The sequence below is a fragment of the Sitodiplosis mosellana genome, unplaced genomic scaffold (assembly GCF_009176505.1).
Source record: "Sitodiplosis mosellana isolate CC-2019 unplaced genomic scaffold, AAFC_SMos_1.0 Smas_scaffold_2, whole genome shotgun sequence".
Classification (NCBI taxonomy): Eukaryota; Metazoa; Arthropoda; class Insecta; order Diptera; family Cecidomyiidae; genus Sitodiplosis; species Sitodiplosis mosellana.
This window is the reverse complement of record NW_022595245.1, coordinates 3157462-3179995: the sequence shown is the minus strand read 5'-3', so window position 1 is coordinate 3179995 and position 22534 is coordinate 3157462. Positions and strand designations below refer to the sequence as shown.

The following is a 22534-nucleotide window of genomic DNA, read 5'->3' as shown; positions in this document are numbered from 1 at the left end:
TAACTTGCCATAAAAACGTAACTTTTGTTCGGGAGGTACCTCAAAAAGTCAATTTTGAGAGTTTTTGTCTGAGTAGACTCCCCATATTTTCGAGAAAAATTAACTTTGCGCCAAGATACCATCCCCAAAAAGCCTATATTTAAGGATTTTTGGCCAAAAGTCGATTCTTCTAGAGTTGAAATCAAACCAACCGAATATGCGGCCAGAAATATGTGAAAACATCACTCGATTTGGTCATGTAAGTACCCAAAATGTTCGTAAAGCATCGTACTAGATGTTGAAAGGCAGAAAAGGTAGAAATTATTTGCTTTTACCTGTCAAACCGAAGCTCATGTTTGTGATTTGCTCATTTTGGCCTGAAATTTGTCTTATATGTGTCGATAAAAAAAAAATCTAGACGTGGTTTCGAACAAACTTATGATGCAAAAGTGCTTGGTTTTTGGTCCTCTAAAACAAGCAATCGGAATTTCTCATGTGCAGAAAAAAAAGTTGAAATTTGTTACACGGTGTATCATATCAGTTCGATAGATGATAGGTGAGTAATCGAACATTATATTCATTCCATAAGTTATACCAAAGCGATAGCGAAGTTAGTTTTTGGCAGCAACTCAATGGTTTAACACATGCAGCATGTAGTGTTTAGGTTTTTAAAAGAGTGAAATATTTTTGTCGACCATTTCCAATCTCATTAAAATTCTCGTGGAATTGAATTTTAGAAAAAATGCATAGAGGCGATCTTCCTTTGCTTCTGTCCAAAAGGAGGAAAATAGTTTTTACATCATTTTGGCGTCTCCACTCTCTCCGTCTATTTTTGCATTGAGACTTGAAGTCTCAAATGCAAATCTATATGGTGGAAATGGAAACGTCAAAATGATGTTTCAAATATACGGGAGACTATCGTCGGACGAAACTTTACAATGTGAAATAGAGCGTTATCGAAGCGCCACAAAAATTATATCAATCTATATATGCGGCCATGTGGAAAAAAAATTTGACTGTCTAAGTCAGTCGATTAATTTGGGACATTCAGTGACTATTTGACTGACTAGAAGTGATTCAAACGAAAGCTGATTCAAACTGCACAAGAATAGAATCTTATGCCGGAAATTAAAATCATTTAACCCATTATCATTCGACTGATAATGCCTCTGTTTGAACCATGTTTCAGAGCTTCAAATTTGATGGTTTATTTGGAAGTTTAAGTAAATACGGGCCGTTATAAGTTATTTATGCGGTTGCTGGTGCGAAATCGTGTAATTATTCCTGAGATTCACATGAATATTTGTACAAAGTTTATGAGCGAACCCAAAGTCTAGCGTTGAAATTTGCTCAAAATTAAGGGTTAATATGGAAGTTTCGTTGTTATGTGCTGTGTGCCCTTCACAATGTCGCACATATGGAATCACGTATTTTCTCTCTCTATTGTTTACACTCTATCTGTCCAACTATTAAAAAGAATGCAAGTAAAAAAATTCGTTCGTCACTTGTTTTGATCAGTCTATTCAAATAAATTAGACACGCTCAATAGTAATACACAAAATTTGGTCGGAATAATTTATTTATATAGTCAACTGTTCTTACAATTGCCAAAACAATGATTGAAATTGATAAACAAATGGCATACTAGATAGAATATTACGCAAATGAGTGAATAGCGGGGGGGGGGGTGTAAATCACCCAAAAGTAATTTCTATTTGACAAGTAATTTTTGGGTAATTCGTTGAACAAAAAGTAATTTGCGTTACATGAATGTCTCTTGGGCAATATATTCAGCTAAATGAGGTCAAAAATTCAATATGCTACAGAAAAAAATCGGTACAATTGAGGGCGTTATTTCAACTTCATTTAGAGATTAGTTTTGAACCCTAACGCTCTAAAGTACACAATAACGAATGCAAAAAGGAGAGCAATATTCGAACGCTTGTATGATGTGAACCGTACGTCGGATTGGATTGACATTTTCAATAGGCATTTTCATTCGATGAAGTGTCTTCTTGTTTTCTGGTTTTACAACAATATTATATACAACATTCGGTTGTTCTAGACAATAATCTGCACGAAAACAGAAATTTGACTAAAAATTATTATTTGAGCGGAAAATTTCATCATGTTTTAGGTATTCATATAAAAATGGCTTAATAAGAAATTAAACACATTTTTGACACCATATAACAATGGATTTGATTCTTCTCTGATTGGGCCTATACACATTTCTTTGGCAAACCATGGGAGTGCAATATTTATTTCCGTTATCTACGACAAAAAATTAATCAAAATTGGTTCTGCTTACGCTGAAAAAAACTAATGCAGTAGAGGGTTAATATTTTATCAACCAAAAACGACCAAAACTATAAATCTTCATCAAACAATTCAACAAACTTATTCAAATAAACAATTTCGAAGTATATTTGATTTGGAAAAAAATATGTTGTTGTGAACCATTTAAGTGCAAACAAACTATGAGTATATAAATAAGCCAAATCAATTGAGTTTCGATCAAAGAAGTTTTGCAGTGAATAGAATCGGAAATAAAATAATTCGGAATTTTCGGTGGATAATTATTTTCGTATTAAAAATGCCTTGTTCATCATCAGAATGTTCAACGAACAGTGTTGGAGCGGGCAACCAACTGTTTGCCTCGGTAATTCAAACATTTTTAGCGACTCAGTGTGCACTTTCATCCCCAGATTTGTGGCCACGAGACTACGGAGAAGATGTCTTGAGACGTGGTACGCTATTTTGTAATAATTCGAAAATTGGAAGATTTTTTTCTTGATTTCGTTTTAAAATTTGTAAAAAATATTCCATTGCTGAGCAGTGCGAAGTCCAATAACAGCAAGAAATCAATCTGCAAGTGCGAATTCATAACAAACTCATCCGAAAATTGAACTATAATTTTAGGTTTGCCTCACATGGATTTCATTGTGGTGGGTGCTGGTTCTTCTGGTGCCATAGTTGCAAATCGCTTGAGTGAAGTAAAAAATTGGAACGTGTTGTTACTTGAAGCTGGCGGAGATCCTCCACTCGAATCTGTGGTGAGGCAATCAAGAACCAATAGAATTTTATTTCAAATATTGCGAACTGGCCCCAAGAACACTTCAATCGATCTTAATTACAAAAGAATGCCAATAAGTATTAACATTCATGTTTATTTTGTACTTTTCTCCCAATTTTTCAAAAAGATGGTTGGAACGTTTCTCGAACTGTTGAAATCTCCAGTGGATTGGCAGTTTAACGATAATACGGCAAAAACCGCATGCAAATTAGCACCGAATGGTTGTTTCATACCACGCGCAAAGGTTGTTTTTCTTACAAACCAATTACTTCATTATTAACTTATTTTTGTTTTTTGTTTTTACGCGCAAAGATGCTCGGTGGTTGTTCATCGATAAATTTTATGCTTTTTGGTCGTGGAGTGGCCGAAGATTATGGCGAATGGGCTGCACTTGGTAATCCTGGTTGGGACTATGAAAGTGTTTTACCTTATTTCAAAAAATATGAAGGCAATCAAAATGAAACACTGGTTGCCTATAAAAATGGCAGATATCATAATGCAACTGGGCCGGTGAAAATCAGCTCGACTCCACTGACGGACTTGAATCTACTTGTGGAAAATGCCTACCGAAGTGCTGGTGTTCCTTTTATTCCCGAATTGAATGCTGACTTCAAGCTCGGCTACTCCGAATTTCAATCAACTTACTTTAACGGCATTCGTAGTAGTACGGCTCAAGCATATTTGTTGCCAGCTAAAAATCGCAAAAATCTATACGTTATCAAGCATGCCTATGTGAATCGTATTCTTCTCAATAAATCCAACGAAGCCTATGGCGTGGAATTCACATACAAAGGCAAACACAAATTAAAAGCGATTGCGAAAAGAGAAGTTATCGTCTCGGCCGGAACAGTTCAAAGCCCTTCGTTGCTAATGCGTTCGGGTATCGGACCGAGCCAACATTTGCAAGAGCATAAAATAACAGCTAAGGTTGATCTGCCGGTTGGTGAGAATTATATCGATCACATTTATACCCATTTACTTTTCAAGTACAATGTTTCAACGGAACCGCTGCCATCAACATTTCAATTCGATAGTTTGTATGAATATGTCACCACAAAGGGAGGCCCCCTTTCTGTCGTACCGTATATGACTGGGTATCTGGATACATTCAACAAAACTGGCCGTCCAGACATTTTGTTCTTTACTACCAACTTTCCACGAGGCATTCCAGAGAGTTCAATTACGGGTTTCAACAAATTCACAGGCTTCGAACTGTTCAATAAAATTATGATAATCGAAACTAAAGCGCACGATGTCGTGATCATAACTCTGGATCTAATAAAACCAAAATCACGTGGCACTTTGAGATTGAGTAAATCTCCAGATTCAAAAAAACCACTCATTCACACCAATCTTTTGTCCGATCCAAGCGACAGAGCTACTCTCGTTGCAGCTATTAAACAACAAATGGCTTTAACCAGCCAGAAGCCATTCCAAACACTTGGATTTGAATATCTGCCAATTCCAATTGCAGAGTGTGATGCCCTCGTACCTAATTCGGACTCCTATTGGGATTGTTACATTCAATATGTTAGCACAGTTGGATCACATCAAGTGGGAACTAGTAAAATGGGCGCTGTTGTTGATAATCGATTGAGAGTGTACAACACAACGGGCCTACGCCAAATCGATTGTGGAATGTAAGTTTTGGAAAAATTCCCCACCGATATATTGTTTCGGTTTTGATATAACATTTTCGTTTCTATTGGAATTGATTTTTTAGCATTCCCGTTCCGATAAGTGCTCCCACGAATGGTGCAGCAATGATGGTTGGCGAGAAAGGAGCCGATTTAATCAAACAAGACTATTTAAAATAATAACATCAATTGTATGACATATTTTCGAATATTTTGAATAAATAAATCAGATTTTTGTGGATTTTGGAGATACAGTAGAACCTCGATTATCCGTCCTCCCATTATCCGTCACCTCCGTTAACCGTCACACCTTTTCAAGGTGGAAAAGTTTTTTTTAAGTTCATTTTTCAGTTTATTTCACTTGAACATACGAATAAAGTTGCCAAGATTGTACAATATATTGGACAATGCAACAAATCTGTTCTCATATCTATCATATATTTTCTACATCACCCTGTTTTTCATCATAAACTAATTAGAAAGTATGGAAATTTTGATTACTTTGCCTTTTTTATGAGAATCTCGATTATCCGTCTTTTTCGATTATCCGTCAAGGCGCTGGTCCGGTGCCTGACGGATAATCGAGGTTCTACTGTATTTGAGATTTTTTGCATTAAATCCGGATAAATACATTTAAATATCATTCATAAACACAAAAATCCACAATATTCCGCCATATTCACAAATATCCACCATATTTCATACGACAGATTCTTAGAGATAAATTGGATTTTTTTGAAATATTTGAAATAATTTAAGCGTGATATTCCCTTAGAATTTTGTCTTTACTCGATTAGAAACGATATATACAGTAGGTGTAAAAAACTTCACCTAAAATTCGACTCATTTCTTCCCAATGGGAATAATCTTGTCAGATGTCGCTCTAGTGCTTCGATCCGTGTTTCATTTTAGTAAACATCAACAACTACACCGATTTTACGTTGTTCCCCTCACAGAGATACACAAACACAAATGCAGTGTCCGCATACATGATATATTCCGGCATCTGTCGCTCTCTGTGTCATCTACAGTGATGCGTAATACAGAAGGTAAACGATAGTACAATATGATCGATTGTCTCTTTCGCACTTCAATGAGCGTGTGTAATACGCTACAACCGACGCCAACGATTTGAATTCTTATAATTGAGAACAAAAATCTAACGGGATGTTGTTGACAAATATACACTTGCAATAGCGGCATGCGATAGCATTCGGCCACAACACATATCGGTCGCAACTGTGGGAAGAGTGAGGATTCTTCGGTATATATGTATTGTATAGAGGCTGATTTGTTGTTATTGACATGCGGTACCTCTTTCGGGATAATTTTCAACTGGGGAATCGTCTGGCATGTTCTTTGTGTCAATGTGTTTGAAATGAAAATAAAATACAGTACAATAAAAATCTGGCGATTTATTCATCACATACTTGTTGCATGGTGACTCGGAGCGCCGCTGCTGGCAAAATGTACACATGGAAATATCTCGAAAACGGCTGGGTAAATCGGCAAAACGGACCGTGATGTCACTCCTGAAAGGAGTGTAAACACCCAGCTGGTTTGATGGCCTAGAATACAAATCCGGTGGAATTTCAACCGATCCATGGATTCTATGGATTTGACCTGATTCCAGTGCCTCCTCTTTTATGTTCATCTGTAAAATCATTCTACCAATGTTTTGTATGGAATTTCAATGCAAAGAAATTGAAGTGCTGGAATCAGGTCAAATCCTGAGTTTGTTTCTCGTTAGTCGATGATTTCTGTAGTACAGAACTTCTGCACATGTGTGCATAATCAAATTAATCAAATAAGTGTTGAACCTCTATCTTGGCCAAATCAAATGAGAAACATCAATCAATAAACGAAAATGACATTGATATCATATCAGTTCGATAGATGATAGGTGAGTGATCGAACATTATATTCATTCCATAAGTTATACCAAAGCGATAGCGAAGTTAGTTTTTGGCAGCAACCCAACGGTTTAACACATGCAGCAAGTAGTGTTTAGGTTTTTAAAAGAGAGAAATATTTTTCTCGACCATTTCCAATCTCATTCAAATTCGCGTGGAATTGAATTTTAAGCAAAATGCATAGAGGCGATCTTCCTTTGCTTCTGTTCAAAATTTCGGACGAAACTTTGCCATGTGAAATAGAGCGTTATCGAAGCGTTACACAAATTGTATCAGTCTATATATGTGAGTATCTACAACTATTTTTATCCTATTTTGATGGAATAATGTGCAAAATTCGTTGAATTTTCTTACTAAAAACCTTTAAAATAATTATTAGGTGCATTTATCTCCATACCGTTCACCGTCGCAACCATTTTGGTCTATATTTGCTTGTCTGAATTAAGAAATACCCATGGAAAATGTCTAATATTCTATCTAATTTGCCGAGCATTGTCTTCCATCATAGTAAATCTTTATCTCACTCAGAATTTAGACCTAATATTTGTTGGATTTTACTTACTTTTGAGCTCGACACAATGGTTGCAAGTGATCAGCTTCGATATCTGGTGGAATTTGAGGAATTTTCGGTAAGAGAAACCGAATTTTAACTCATAAATAAATATTTTCAATGTGATTAAATCAAACTAGAGTTAAAATTATTATCGTACAGTAATATACATCGAAGGCGAAAATTGTCCGAAGGAATGCGAATCTTTTTATACATGCTGTATGCATTTCTAACGCCGTTTCTTGTAGCGTCTAGCGTCTATGGGGTGATTGAAATACCACCGTTTAAATCATTTGTCGGCATGCAAGGTAAGAATTAGATTACAGCAGAGCCTCGAAAATTAGAAGAATTAGATTAGAAATTAGAATTCCTTCGAAATTAGAAGAGAAATCTCCGCTCCATTTGCTCCACTTTTTTATATGCGTATTTTTATGCAATGTAGCAACAGTATCGAACAAAAAACATTTGAAATTAAACAAAGTACTAGCAAAGTATCTTTTGGAATCGTTTGAGGAAGTAAAGTAATTGAGCCACTATTAGAGGTTTTTTCGAATATTATAAGCCTTAATTCGAAAATTTCGAAAAAAACCATATTAATATGACTTCTATTTGAAAGTGAAAATTACTACGCGCATCGTAATCATATACAATAATGATAGATTTTAAGTAAATTGGATGCAGAATAAGGGCATCTTTTGAGTAGAATGTTCGATTCTCATTCAAAAATGAATCAATTTTGATCGGCGCCTATATTTTAGGGATTTGAATTACTCCAAATTCACTTTAGATTCGTTTTTCCACGAAAATATTACATCCGCATAGTTTTCATGAACTTTCAGGCGGAAATTCTTCGAATTTGATTGAAATCTTATTGAAAGTTTTACTCAGAGCATACAAGTATTGAAATTTTGTTTAAATTATGATTCAAAATTGTATTTTTATGCGAGAATCTAGTTTCGGTTTTACTATAGTGTTATTTAGTTCATTTATTCGTAAAATTAATGCGAAAAATTATGCCTCCAAAATTAGAAGAATTCAGAAATTAGAAGTACCCGAAGTACAAACACCTTCTAACTTCCGAGGCTCTGCTGTATTTATGAAAAAATTCGAATTAAATTTTGCATTTATTCCATAGATTCATGCATACGAAGCAAGCGAATATCAATCGTATACTATTGTCTCACATTTCCAATAATCATCATATTTTTCGAATTGACCACGCTGAAAATTTGTTCAGAACAACGGAAAATCAAAAGGTTAACACCGCCCGACATAAATAGTTGGTTTCTAAAAAGCTTTATGGCTCAAAAAGAGAAGTAATGAACCATTTAATGGGAGATATCAACGAAAAGAAAAAGTCAAACTCAAATTACTGTGCTTTTTCAGCTTCCTGTTATATCTGAGACTGTTCATTCTCATGGGCATGCATGTGATCATCTCGTGTCTTCTATTTGAATTATCGCTCGGAGCTGTGGCATCTGGCGTACTGGACATAAGTGAATCACTAGAAGGATTGTGGACTTTTGCGCTGCTTGTACTTAAACGTAACGTGTTACGTTCAATCAAGCAAAGGTGCTGATTTTTGACATTTTTTTTTAATTGACCATGGTCCATGTACTGATAGAATTTTAGAATTTTCATCCATTTTATTCAGGTGGGATCTTATACGAGCATCTTTTGGAACAAAAAATTCGAATTCAATCCAGAATAGATCCACACTTAATTCCGATTCCAATCCGATTGTATAACAATGCAATCACTCATACGGCTAATGAAATGTGTGCGAAATATGGAAATACCATGTTCACAATTTAATTAAACGGTTGTCATAAATGGTTGTCATGTGATAACTGCGATAACTATCACATGCGAAATATATTGCTTCCATTTTTTACTATCACTAAACCTTGTTTACTTTTCGCTTTGTTTTTCTCTTCGATCGTTTTATGCATGACATTTTGGGTATGATAATGTATAATGTATCTATGCTATTTTGATGTAAAGTGACATTTTTTCTAAGCTAGTTGAGCAGTATAGTTGTGCCCATTATTTGGATTTATAAGTATGTGTTCTGGAATTTTTTCGACACGACATAAAGGCATCATTTGGATAACAATTTTGTGTGGTTGGATTCTCGTGGTTTTCTTTAATCCGTTTGATAATTTTGACAATGCTATTAACGGTGACACCGATTTTCAAACTGAAAACGATTCTGTTATCATAGAAAACACCGTGAAAACCGACAACTTTGCCACGACATTGGGAATATTCACACTCAATATCATCGCATATATATGTATGTAAATTAGTCTAGGGGAAGAAAAAAATTTGCATCACGATGAATCATGGAAAATGATACATCTATTCAGAATTGATATTTTTCATGTTGAAAATACTATTTTGTTTCAAAAATTCTACTAGTCGTCTGAGCTCACTCTATCAGATGATTTTTCATATTTTTATGCCTCAATTTTTATTTCGAAATTTCAGGTGCAATTGTCTCGATTCCGTTTCTGGTCGCAACAATCTTGGTTTACATTTATATTCCCGAATTGCATAATTTGCATGGAACATGTTTGGTTTGCTATTTGGTGTGTCTGGTTTCTTCAAATATTCTAATGAATCCGTACATAATAACGACAAAATATGCATGTGTTGTTGGCTCTTACTTGGGTTTGTGCACACTTCATTGGTTACAGGTTATTGGCTTTGATATGTGGAGGAATCTAACAAGTTTACAGTATGTAATTAATTCAAACTAGTTTCAGAAAAACAACTATTGGGATTGGTTTTTCGAACAATATTTTCAATTCTTTTTGAGAATCACAATTTTACATCAGTTTTTTTTAACATTCCATTTTATTAGAAGTATTGAACCAAAATCATTTGAAATGAAGCGATTCATACTGTACATGCTTTATGCGTGTTTCGCACCATTGTTTTCATTTTTCGGCCTTGCTGAGCTCATCGTTGCATTGACGTCTCTCGAACTGTGGCAAGGTATGATATTCTCAAAGATTTCCATAAGTTTTATCAATACCAATCTCATTCAAGGATTCATTGTGGTGAGCATTGTCTATTTATGCCTAACACTTCCCATGATCATCGTGTTCTTCGTTTTAACCGCATTGAAAGTGCACCGTGTTAGACAAGAAATAAAAGAGCTGACAAAGTACGAGGAACACTTCCGACATCGAAACAACTTAAAAATACAAAAGGATAAGTGAGCTTCAAATTTTTCGAAAAAAAAACATACGGTTCATAAAACTTCCGATTGTTGTCTTCGTAAAAGAATACAAGCGATTCACATTCAGCAGATACATATTCAATGGGTTCCATATTTCCAGTTTCACCATGTACATTCGTCTATTCATTGCGATGGCTGTGCACGTATGCGTATCAAACATTTTATACATTGTGTCACATGGAAGTATGTATGCCGATATAGCCGCCCTATTCCTTTCATTAGAAGGCGTGTGGATTTTCGCATTGCTCGTACTGAAGCGCGATATATTACATTTGATTAAGAGAAGGTTATTGATGATTTCTGGTATCGATTTCTATCTATGTAATTATTTCTCGGCACTGATTTCTAGATTACGATGTCTGAGAAATTTGCGTACCAAAAAAGATTCTACAGCCACCAACCGAACAAATGTGAGCACCTGACGGAGTTTAATTGCATCTAAAAGAAAACAAATGAAAGTTAAATATCGCACTCAAACAGAGTTTGATCAAGACAATAAAACCAATATAGATTTCGATGGATTCGATTTATTTGGCCAATAAATTATTTGATTTGAGTTGCTCGTGCTTATCATTGCTAAATTTATTAATCAATTCTCTGGTGATGTGTGACATGGAATTGCCGCTACTGTGCTTAATCTATTTAAATGTATACGAGAGAAAAACTAGATAAATTCACTTGATTCATATTCGCATTGCATCTATATGGCTGTATTGTGAACTTATATAGATTCTTTGTGTAAATTGACAAATAGTTTTACTAAAAACGAATACATCATACCGCATCATACATAACAATATTTGGTTAGAATAAAAATGTGTACATTTCAATTTGAGATGTGTAAAATAAGAACATTTGCCCCGTTTACAAGAATTTCCTTGGAATGAATGTGTGTGTGTACAGTAAATTTTGTTAGGAAAAAGCATGGATGACCAAAAACTTCAATGGTTAAGATAGAAAAGGCGTAATTTTGCGAATGTGCAATTTTGAATTGTGTTTACAGTAGTGCCACTGCAGGTGTGCACAAATTTAGCAGACATGTAGACGAGAGCCATTGTAGCGTGACTACTGGCTACCACCACACAGCGTACGTTTCTAAACGAAGTATTACACTATTGCAAAGTTGACATTCATTTTTTTGGTAATTAAATCTAAATTTCTGTATAAAAATCAGGTCGTTCGATGCCAAGTAGTTTGAAGACATTCGGAAGAAGACAGTTTACAATGAATCCAATACTGCCATACACGAAGAACTTGTAGCTAAGTTCAACGATGATTTTATCACGATTTTCCAATGTACTTTCAGATGCTTTGACTTCGTTTTGATCGCGACCCAACAGCATGCACACAAATGCATAGGCAATTGATTTGCCAAGAGCTCGGGTTGCGATGACGGCACACAATCCCAAAATAGTTCGCAATATCATGGAACCAAGCATTCGATGTGTGGGCCAAATGATTTCATATGGACGTGTTGAGGTAAGCTCTGGCGGTTGGAAGGCACCCAATTGGTAGTTTAACCATGCTCCAATGAGAATGCCAGTTGTCACTGACATGATCATTGTTGTATCACCTCTGTGGAAGAAGAAAATTTGATTAGTTTGGATGTCATTATCTTCTTAGACGTGTCCAAGTTTCATTTGACATGTTCGCTTTCAAAAACACGGAGGCTGTGTCGTCACCCACAACAATTTAATCAATTCAAAAGAAAATCTTACCTTGTTGGCGTCCATTTGTCCGAGCATGGGTAGTAAGTAATTAACAAAATTGGAATTCCAATGACAAACAACGGTGAAAAGGCTGATGACAAAACGAAGTGATCCAAACGATCGATCAGTGGAACCAACGGAATCATCAAACAAATCGTCAGTACAATGCCAGCAATTACATCCTACAGCGGAAAAAAAAACACGTAAAATTCAATCAATTGTGTATTGAAGTTGTATTTTGTAATTATATCGATAAAAATCATACTTACGGCAACGCTGTGCATACCCAAGTAAATTCGACTCACACAAACAACCAAACACCAAACGAATGCAATCATAAAACCATTCGTAGCCGTAAATTGATAACTGAAAATAAAAACAATTTGATACGCATGCCATTAGAACAAAAAATCAGTATAAAAACTAGTATGTGTTATCAATCGATCAGTGTGACTCACCGGTCTAGCATGAAGATAACAACGGAGAATGGCATGGCAACTGCAACCTGAAAAATAAATGCATTTTTATCAGAGTTAATTCATTGTAAATCGTTGTGGAATTTCCCCGTAATATTGGAAAAACACACACGATGTGTCATACTGTTTGTGTATACAAACCATTGCATGTGTTGAGGGCATGCCATATTCAATGCTCCATTTGTTTTGAAGTCGTTTAACGGGTGGACCAGGTCTGGGCCATCGGATAATGTCCTTCAACACTTGACCAGTGTACATAACAACCGACCACACGAACACAACGCGCCGTCCTACGGCTCCATCAATGTTCCAGAACCAAAATGGGATCATTGTTGCGTAGAAAAGTTCATCACCCAATTCCGTACCAATAACAAACAAATAGTACCAAAATTTATTTGTTATTTGATAGCCTTTGTTCGCTATGTCTGTTTCATTTGACCCATTTTTATCCGATGTCTTATTGCTAGTCGACACACACTCGGATTCATCGCTTTGTTTTCGACGATGTTTCTTGTGTTCAGGGTAATTTGAATATTGATTTCGCTCCAAATTTGGTGATATGTTGTGGTCATACAGTGCGCCTTCTTTGTCCATGTACTTTTCTGCCTTTGAATCAGCGTATTTGATACCAAACCATTCTTGAACTGTCACCACTAGCTCGGGTTTCTTCAAATACTCCACTATAGACCACATTTCCTTTTGGTTTTTGCACTTAGTTCGGTGAAACACTTTTTTTCACTTCTACGAATTTTACATGAGTAGTCTTGGTAACAATCAGCAATGCTTTGACTGATAAAGTTTTTTTTTCTCACTGACATTCTACGTCTTCAAACGTCACATAGCCGAAGTTAACAGGTTTCCAACGAACTGTCAACGAAGTGAAACATGCATTGAAAACTGACAACGGAACGAAAAAAAAACCGTTAAATCGGTTGATTCCATGGATTTTTATAAAAGTGATCATTTTTGCATGCTAAATGGAAAAATCGAAACGAAAAATCGGGATTTGAATTTTTTTGAACAGAAAAATGAGTTTTTAATGAAAAACATAGCATTTTAATCGAAAAATCCCGAAAATAACCGAGTACTTTTTTAAAATTGTTGCAACGCGCTGTCATTCAGAGCGAATTTCATGTTTTTGGCAGCCCTGCCAACGCAATCGGTTGAGTTTCCCCTCAACAAGCAAAAATTTTGTTGTTATGCCATTGGCAGCGCTGTAGCGTCTTTACCGGTGTCTCATTAAAACGCACACCAAAACCGAACCGTTCACCGAACCAAGAGAATCAACAGAAAGCGTGTGTGCGAATGTGTTCACTGCATTTGGACTGGATGCGAATGTGTGCGTGCGTGTGTTTGTGAGTATAGTCGATTTTTAGTTAGATTGGAGTGTGATCAACCAACGTTTTCTGAGAAAACTGAAACCGAAAAGTTGAAATGTGCTCGCACTGAATCATCCACATCCATACAGATACATGCATACACACTGTGAACACAAATTGGCTTTTGATGAAGAAAAATTGCACAAAAATCATTTGCAGCAAAATTTATCGAATAAATGGAAGATTTGGTTCAATGCAAAGAATCACAGACTTTGACACCGATGAATCAAAAGTGTACAATTTTTTCGTTGCTGTTTGGTTATTGTTTCATTCGTTGGTTCGTTCGCCGACACCGACCAATTGATGCTTTAATGCATTTCGAGCTAATACAAATTCAGCCTTTTGTTACACGATGAATTTTCTTGCAATAAATTCAGTTCGTGGTTTGTATCCATTACCCCTCTTCTCACACTCACACAAACCATACACGCACACGGACTATCGATACCATTCGCTCTTTCGTTCGCTCTGTCTCTCAACCGAACAAGCAACAGCTACAACGACACAAACACGATTTTATACACACTCGCAATTAAAATATATACGCCGCTACACTGTATGCCCTGCGATGAATTCGTTGCCTCAGCGATCGCATTTCAGAAGAAGCAGCCTCTAGCAGTCGAGCAGACAGTTTTATATGTGTCGGTAAAGTGAGTAGTTGTGTTTCAGTTTTTCTACAAAGCGAATTTTTTTCGAATCTCTCGTTGCGTCTATTTTGTAAAAGCGTGCATTTGTTTCTTAAAAATCAATCAATTTTTTAATCGAAAGTCTCGCAAGCGATTTTTTTCGTTGTCAAAAGCAAAACACACAAAAAATCAGTTCGAAAGAAGAATTCACTTTTTTTGTCAATCAAAAAAAGATAGAGAGAGAGCATACGATACACAAGGCGTTTTCCAGACGAAGGATTTGAATTCGATTCAGAAAACGAGACAAACCAAGCGATTTGATTTGTATTTGAAAATACAAAAGAAAAACTGTTGAACGAAAAGAAATTTCCGAACGGAATATTTCCGAAAATTGGTGAATTGTGCAAACTGTTCTTGAGAAGCAAAATTTCCACGGTTACGTGCAAATTCGGTTATCACAAAATAGGATAATTCCTTGCGGTCTCAAAGTCGAATAAAGCGAGAAGGATTCATTTGCTGCATTTTGCGGGAGAAAATAGTTTTTTGGTAAGTCATTTTCCGTCTTTTCAAAAATCCGCTTTTATTTATGCGTTTAAATGGCTACGGAAAAGAAGGAAAAACGATTTAATTCTTGTTCGGTTGCTTATGCATTCATTTTTTTTTCTTCGTTCAGTTTGTGGATTCAATTTTTTATTTTCATTGGGCCTCATTCATTCGTTGCTTATATACAAGAAGTTCGGTTAGACACACACATAAAAAAAGGATGTCATCGTTTCTCATATTTTTTTCTCGGTTTTCACTCATTCCATGTGAATGTCGTTCAGTTCGTACGTATTTAATTTAAATCGTTTATCCTTCCGTTGCTGTTGCAAACGTTTCGTGTCTTTTTCTCTACCAGAAAACTGTAGCATACATAGAATTGAAGTCTATAGAAAGACTGAGCAGAAAAAAAAAGTCGGTTTAAAGTGTTCCAAACGGTTTGAACGCGATAGATACGTGAGAGCGTTGCCGTTTCATGGTTCTTCATAATGTGTTATTGCTGCTGCCGAGCCAAAGAATTGGCTCTGAAAACGTTTTTGACTCTGTTGAGCCTGTGCATATACACGATGTGTGCGAGCAAGAATGAGATACAGCGACAGAGTGAAGGTGAAAGAGTGAGAACCAGAGCCATTGCGAACTTGGTGTATGACGAAGAAGTGCAAAATATACGCTATTAAATGTATTAAACAGCGACGAACAAAGAATTCGGTTCGTTCGCATCTTTTTGCCATTTCTCTCTCCTTTTGCTCTCTCTCTTTCTCTCTCTCTCTCTCTCTCTCTCTCTCTCTCTCTCTCTCTCTCGGCAAAGCATTTCGCCTCGTTTCAGTTTGGTTCTTGTTATGCTTGCCGTGTGCTGTTTTATACATATACATATAGTTTTTTTTTCTCTTTTTCGTTACGTTTCTTTTCTGCCATCCCGTGAGTAGTGTATATATGCGCGCTTTTATGAAACTTGGCTCGTTCTCATTTTCGTTGCTCTTTCATTTGCTGCCTTTTTATTTTCAAGATGAAAAAATATAAAAAAACGAATCCGTGCCTATTGCAAAACTTTCTGTACATGTAAAGACGGCACATGCAACCGGTTTTTTTCATTCGATCTTCATTTTTTTTTGGTCGTGTATATTCTCTCCTCTCTCGTATTTCGTTAATTTGGATCTGTTGAATTTTCCATTCCTTTTCTTCCTTAGCATCGGTCTATTGAGAGCGGCCACTCGCATACATGGTACATTTTGTAAAAAAATCGTGTATCTCTGTCGTTTCGGTGCGAATTATTTGTACGTGTATGTGCGGTGGATGACCAGAGTGATGGTTTGTTTAGGTGTATGCGTATGTCTCGTGCACAAGAAAATCCAACTCAATGCGCGCTAACGACAATCGAAAAGTTTTTTTCATTTTCGTTCTCGTCGTCTTCTTCTGCTGTTTCTCATTTTACGTTTCATTTTTGAAATATTGTTGATTCGTGTTGTACATGAGATGTGTCGCGAAAAACTGTCGATAAAATGAATGTTTGCTATGATTTCGCCCTTATGCGAACCATTTTTCGGTATAAAATTTCCACACGCACACATGCACAAGAGCGGTTTTGCACAAGGCATGCATTCGAATCCCTGTGTGTGTGTCGGTCTCTGTCTCTCGTTCCATGTAAACACATGTAACACTGAAAAATGGTCGCACCAACACATACACACGCATTCATCCAGTTTATACACACCCGATTTTCGATGCTCGGATTCGTAGCGAGCGCGTCTGTGTATCCGTGTGTAGCACACTATACTGTGCTTGCTCTCTGCGTGTTGTACCTTCAGTACGATGGTTTTGTTCATTCGTTTAAACCGCCCGTTGAAATCTCTCGAACCGACGAATTCGGTGAGTATATCGAACGAGAGCGCCCGTTCAACAGAGACACGGTTCAGCTCAGTCACTCATTGCATTTTCGCTACATGGCAAATCGGTACACTTGGTATTGGGATACGGTTTTTTAAAATGCGGCTCTCTTCTTCACTCACTCTCGCACTCGCTCGCTCCTGCTCGTTTGTCCTATGCCTCATGTAAATGTGCTCAATGGCATACAAACTGATTTCGATATTTATATGCGCTCGAGGAGTAATGTAATGGCGGGCTGATTTTTCGTACATCGCCATAGTTTTTTTTCTCGTCTCTTCTGTCGCTGTTGATATTTGTCGTCGTTCATCTTTACTTCATTTAAACCTCCCGAGTGCCACATTGCACCAATTTTGTGCGTGATTTATTATGCGTTTTTCGTGCATTTTTTATCGGCTTGCTTCGCGCGCGCGAGTTCATATTGTCCAGCTGGAAAAATGTTGGAATCATCACATTTTTCGGCCGGTCGACACAGCACCAAAATAATTTGGAACGCAGAGCAACAGAGAAAAAAAAGAGAGGAAAAACACAATACACAATCTTGTTTATAAATTGTCCGATAAAATAATATTGACTGATTTTACTAGCGCAATTTATTTGGTTTTGATGCGAACGCATTCTTCGCCATCGCAACAAACACAATAATAATTTTTGCTGTTGGTTTTTTGCTTCTCTTTAAGTAAACAACATTTTTCAATCTGTTGTATGCGTTGTTGGCTCTCTTTTTTTTCCTTCTTCTGAACGTCATACCACACAGTTGATGTATGCAAAATAATGCACGGGACGTTTCGAGTTTTGTATATCAATTGATTCCATTTTTATTTTTCTCTCGGTTCTGTCCAAGTCTCCTTTGATTGTGGCAAAAATGTTGTTGTGTCTTTATCAAGTCCAATTAAAATTCATTAAAATTCTTTTGTATACACAACGAACACAAATACACACAATTCATGTATATTATTTTTTATCGGGTCCGGCTTTCCGTTCGCCTCACTCATTTTCTACATCGCTCATTTTTCAATGGCTTATTCAATCGAACAGATTACGATTCTGTTTTAAATTGTTGGTGCAATTATGAAATTCCAGATTGAAAAATGAAATGAAATCGAACAAAAGAAACTGATAAAAGAAGCACAGCAGCAGCGGCACTAATAATAATGCTGAGCGATCTGAGATCAAAACGGGTTGAGAGAGCCATAAATTTTGGTATATCAGCAAATCTGTTAGTTCATGCGTGAAATTTGTATCAAATTTTCAGCTCTATTTTACTGATGCCCTCGTGGCTTCGATTTTTTTTTGCTCTTTTCATCTTCGTCTTCATCGTCATTTTCGAAATGTAATTATGTTGTTTGACTGATAGCTGCTTGTTTTGTTGTCTGTCTTTCTTGGGCATCTCTCACAAATCAAAGCTAAATCTAATGTCAAAGCAGCTTCAGTGTCTTTATCTCCGATTGCGTGCTTCTCTCTATACATATGTGTGGAAAAATTTGGATTTCATTCGAACAAAGAATTAATCTGCCGACCGGCACACACACACAAAAGCGTGTGATTGAATTAACGTCCACCAACCGACCAGACAAAACCAAATCATCAGAAACATGCATACACAACAAACAGACAGAGGCAAATCAAAACTCATTTCTTTACTTGAGCACACAAAATATCATGCGCTTTTGCGTTTCGTTTATTAAAGCAATTGATGAAACGAGAAAAAAAAAGAGAAACGAACGAAAATTTCAATAGAAACCGAACCACGAAAATGGATAGAAAAAGGAAATAGACGTTTTAATACGAAAATCACGCATTCATCGCATTCATCGACGACAAAAAACTAAAACATGAAACAAATACTTAGTGTACGAGACGGAGAATATGCTCGAATTATGGCGGAGATTCAAATTGACAGATCGTCTTTGTGTGTGCGTGTGAGTGTTGGTTGTACGGCTCGAAAATGGATGTGAAGCCATAAAAATATGGTTTAACGAGTAGGATGCATTATTTAGTGGTGCGTTTTTCTTTATTTTCATTTAATCCTACGTACGGCCAATGAATCGGAGCACACTGACTAACCGACTTTGACTCGGCTTCAATTTTATGACCTATGAAAACTGGATAAATATGAACGACATTTCGTTGCGCTCCTTTTTACTCACTCATCCAAAAAGGAAACACGAAGCACCCGTAACATAAGCGTACGAAACGAACGAACGAACGAACGAACGAATGATTTTAGTAAGATAAACAAAGAAACATATAAAATCGGCCGACAAACGACGATATAAATACTCTATTCGTTCACCTTTTTTTTCATTCAGGTGTGGACAATAAACCAGAAAAATATGTAATTAGAATTTGTATTCTTATTGTTGAGCTGCAGGGAGAGTGGAGCCGAGTTATAAGGATGAATTTTTTTATGTTTTTACTTCGTTTCGATTCGTTGGTATGCAAATTGTTGTTGTCACTGCGCGCCACTTTTTTTTCCTTTCCTCTCTCTCTCCCTCTCTCTCTCTCTTTCCATATGTTGGTTTCATCCATTGATGCTTTAAAGTGTATCGTAGCTCACATGAAGTTCACATAATGCGAACGAGAGCCATAAAAAGAATATGCGTACAGTAGCAAGTTATGGTTGGCGCAGGCAAAACTCGATGCAAACATTACATTGGTATTTTTTTGCTGCTCTTCACTCGATATATCGACAGTGGAAATGCATACGAGGAACTCGAACACGGTCATGTATACATGCGATCGGCCACAGACGGACGAGCGCACGCACACGCATCAGCACACCAGAGTTGACAACATATTTTTAAGTTGTAATTTCCTTATTTCGTTGGACACCCAATAACGAAACGAACGAAAAAAAATTGTTTATCGATTGGATATTGGCTATGTCAGCCTTGCCGTATGTGTATTTGCACGCTGTTGCAAAAAAAAAATTCGTTAAGCTCGAAAAATCACACTTACACTAATGCAAACATGAGTGTGTTAAGCATATAATATCGCCGGTCGCTTAGTTCGAACTAAGTTCGGCTCGACCGCAACGATAAATTATGTGACCAGATTTAAATAGATTTGATTATGGTGCACACATTCTACAAGTAATTCACCATGTTGTATGTTTGTTGGTCGCCCGTTTTTCCGTTGTTGACAAAGAATGTGACCGAACAACGACGATGGCATATGCACACTGCTGCATCGTGTGTGTGTGTGTGTGTGTGTGTACAGTTTTTATTGCCCAAGGCCATGTACACGAAATTTATTCACGATGCATTTTATGAAATTGAACTCTCGAAATCGAAAAAAAACTAGCAAATTCCACAATTAAGCGACGTTGTAATCATTGAAAATGTCAGAACTGATGATCGATCGTTTGGTCGGTCGGTCAGTCACATCAAATTCGTGCTTGACACACCACAAATAGTTAGGAAAAATATCGTTCTAAAAAGACATATAACTTAAATTACCACATCACTTCTTGAGCGTTGAGTCTCGATTTTCTCTCGTCGATTACTAATGGTTTCTGTTGAGTATTTTTCCTACATCCTCTTGAACTTTATTACATTGTATGGTCGACGAGAAAGGTGATAAAAGTCATTATGACTTCAAAAAGTTTTCGCAGTCGATTGGCAAGAGTTCAATTTTTCCAACAAGTCATTTGTCGCGAGAGTGAAAGACGCGAACCAGCAACGAATGCAGATAAAAAACCAACCGTCGAAACATGTTTGCTTCTTTTTTTTCCGTTTCTTTTCCTCAAATGCAGTTTTTCCCCTTATTGCTGCCCATTTTTTATCGCTTTTATGCAATTACTCAAGTATTGCACAGTAAGAGAAAAAGACGGTGACTGAATGAGCGCGCACATCGCGCACACCGCACTCAAAGACAAAAAGATGAAGAGAGAAAAAAATTGAACAAGCGCAGGCCTATGCTCACTTACCAACAGAATATTCTATTATTATATTTATAATATGATCATTATTACTGATTCTCTTTTCTATCGCTCTCTCGTTGTCGTCGTTGTGTGCTCACTCTCCAGGGGAATGCACTTTTTGCACATTTTACATCACGCGCGCATGCTGTTTCTGTAGCTGTTGTTCGTGGTGCTGTTGCAGCACGCTACTTCAGCACCGCTTGCTCACCAGCTATAAAAATAGTTTGTTTATGAACCGAAAGAATATGTGTGTTTGAGCGCGGCGGATAGTGCATTCGTATTAAGTGCTTGCTCACCATACACGCTCTCTCTCTCTCACACACACACACACACACACACACACACACACACACACACGTACTCGAAGACTAACTCGTCGTTAAACTCAACGAAGAAATTGCGAAAAGAAAAATGGCGAAGAAAAAAAAAACAACAGCTAGCAAAATCGCTTTTTTTTATTTCTTTCTATCTTTCGATTGGAACAATCACTAGTTGCTGTGCGTTTTATGGCCACTTTTGTGTCTAAGTGCAGTACTATGCATGTGAATGTTTATAATATATTGTACGGGCCCGTATAGTTTATTGAACTAAATTTTACTAGCCATTTCATGCATCAGACGAACATTCAAATAAAGTCGAGCTATGACTTGGCTAATGCTTCAATATTCATTATAATCTAATAAAAAGCATTGGTTCCATTCATTCTCTCCCCACTGCCAGCACAAAATCAATTCTATGGTTTTGACCAACGACAATCCAAATAAAATCCGAACAAATGTATTTTAAATGGAATGAAAAGAAGAAAGAAATTTTGTGCGTCATTGTAGCCAGTTCTGCATTTGAAATGTCTTCATTTTGCAAATGAAACCGAGGAAAAAACAATATTATGACCCAATAAATCATACATTTTTTTGTGCATGTTTTTGATAAAAGTTTTCTTGCTTTGATCACAAGAAACACTTTGCGCGCCGATTCGAAGCGAACGAACAAGCTCTCGCACGCTTTTGCAACGCCTGGCAGAATTGAAAATCAGCACAATTACCATTTATCTTAAAGGCAGACTTATGCAAGTAAGTAATGCTATCTGCAGGCCTCTTTTCCATTAGCAATAATAACACGCCGATTTTCCATTTACTTTGAGCAACAAAAAGAATTTTTTTTTGTGGCTTTTCTTGCTCGTTTAATAAATTTCCGGTATTTTTGCGTATTTAGCGTAATAAATCGACATTTGTAAACACAGAACGCGCACTCCGTGTGCCTGCCTCGCTCTATCTTGCTCTCTCTCTCTCTCTCTCACTCTGTGTGTATTTAGGTCTGCGTTCTCTTGCTCAGCTAATGATATTCAATGACTTATCAAAATTGCATTATCACATTTGCTCGCTAAAATAAACACGCTGTGGCAGCTGGCAGTGCGAAAAAAATGAATTTGATGATAAAGCAGCAACTTTTGAAAAAATTCAATAAACGCGCAAAAATACACAACGTTGTCGCACAGCGAATGTGTGGCAAAATACGAGAACTGTCGCACAAATCTCATCATAAAACGTCTCTTTGTTGCAAAAAGGAAGAAAATACGTTCGTTTTTTTTGTCTTTCA

General features: G+C 36.7%; 5 protein-coding genes across 6 annotated transcripts in view; 4 read left to right on the top strand and 1 right to left on the bottom strand.

Annotated features, from left to right (window-relative positions):
• Positions 1-2575: 2575 nt before the first annotated feature.
• LOC129564931 (glucose dehydrogenase [FAD, quinone]-like) lies at positions 2576-4872 on the top strand. The gene is made up of 5 exons (XM_055439182.1): positions 2576-2741; positions 2902-3035; positions 3183-3299; positions 3368-4695; positions 4779-4872. The coding sequence occupies exons 1-5, from the start codon at positions 2576-2578 to the stop codon at positions 4870-4872; spliced, it is 1839 nt and encodes a 612-aa protein (XP_055295157.1).
• A 1832-nt stretch (positions 4873-6704) lies between these two features.
• On the top strand, positions 6705-8934 carry LOC129564854 (G-protein coupled receptor Mth2-like). The gene is made up of 6 exons (XM_055439041.1): positions 6705-6890; positions 6985-7234; positions 7318-7463; positions 8291-8471; positions 8542-8727; positions 8810-8934. The coding sequence occupies exons 1-6, from the start codon at positions 6782-6784 to the stop codon at positions 8901-8903; spliced, it is 966 nt and encodes a 321-aa protein (XP_055295016.1). The 5' UTR covers positions 6705-6781; the 3' UTR covers positions 8904-8934.
• Positions 8935-9237: 303 nt separating this feature from the next.
• LOC129564853 (G-protein coupled receptor Mth2-like) lies at positions 9238-10968 on the top strand. Its single transcript, XM_055439040.1, has 6 exons — positions 9238-9451; positions 9646-9895; positions 10022-10155; positions 10210-10378; positions 10503-10688; positions 10752-10968. Exons 2-6 carry the CDS (start codon positions 9774-9776, stop codon positions 10822-10824), a joined length of 684 nt encoding a protein of 227 aa, XP_055295015.1. The 5' UTR covers positions 9238-9451; positions 9646-9773; the 3' UTR covers positions 10825-10968.
• LOC129564852 (sphingosine-1-phosphate phosphatase 1-like) lies at positions 10914-13990 on the bottom strand. Its single transcript, XM_055439039.1, has 5 exons — positions 12729-13990; positions 12570-12616; positions 12381-12477; positions 12121-12293; positions 10914-11977 (listed from the first exon to the last, which is right to left on the bottom strand). Exons 1-5 carry the CDS (start codon positions 13278-13280, stop codon positions 11554-11556), a joined length of 1293 nt encoding a protein of 430 aa, XP_055295014.1. The 5' UTR covers positions 13281-13990; the 3' UTR covers positions 10914-11553.
• Positions 13991-14327: 337 nt separating this feature from the next.
• LOC129564849 (A-kinase anchor protein 200) overlaps positions 14328-22534 on the top strand; it is a 60638-nt gene continuing 52431 nt past the window's right edge. Inside the window, exon 1 of one of the 2 annotated variants that reach the window (XM_055439034.1) lies at positions 14328-15138. The gene's annotated coding sequence lies outside the window, so the exon portion shown is untranslated. The remainder of the gene's footprint in view (positions 15139-22534) is intronic. The other variant, XM_055439032.1, reaches the window with a different exon arrangement.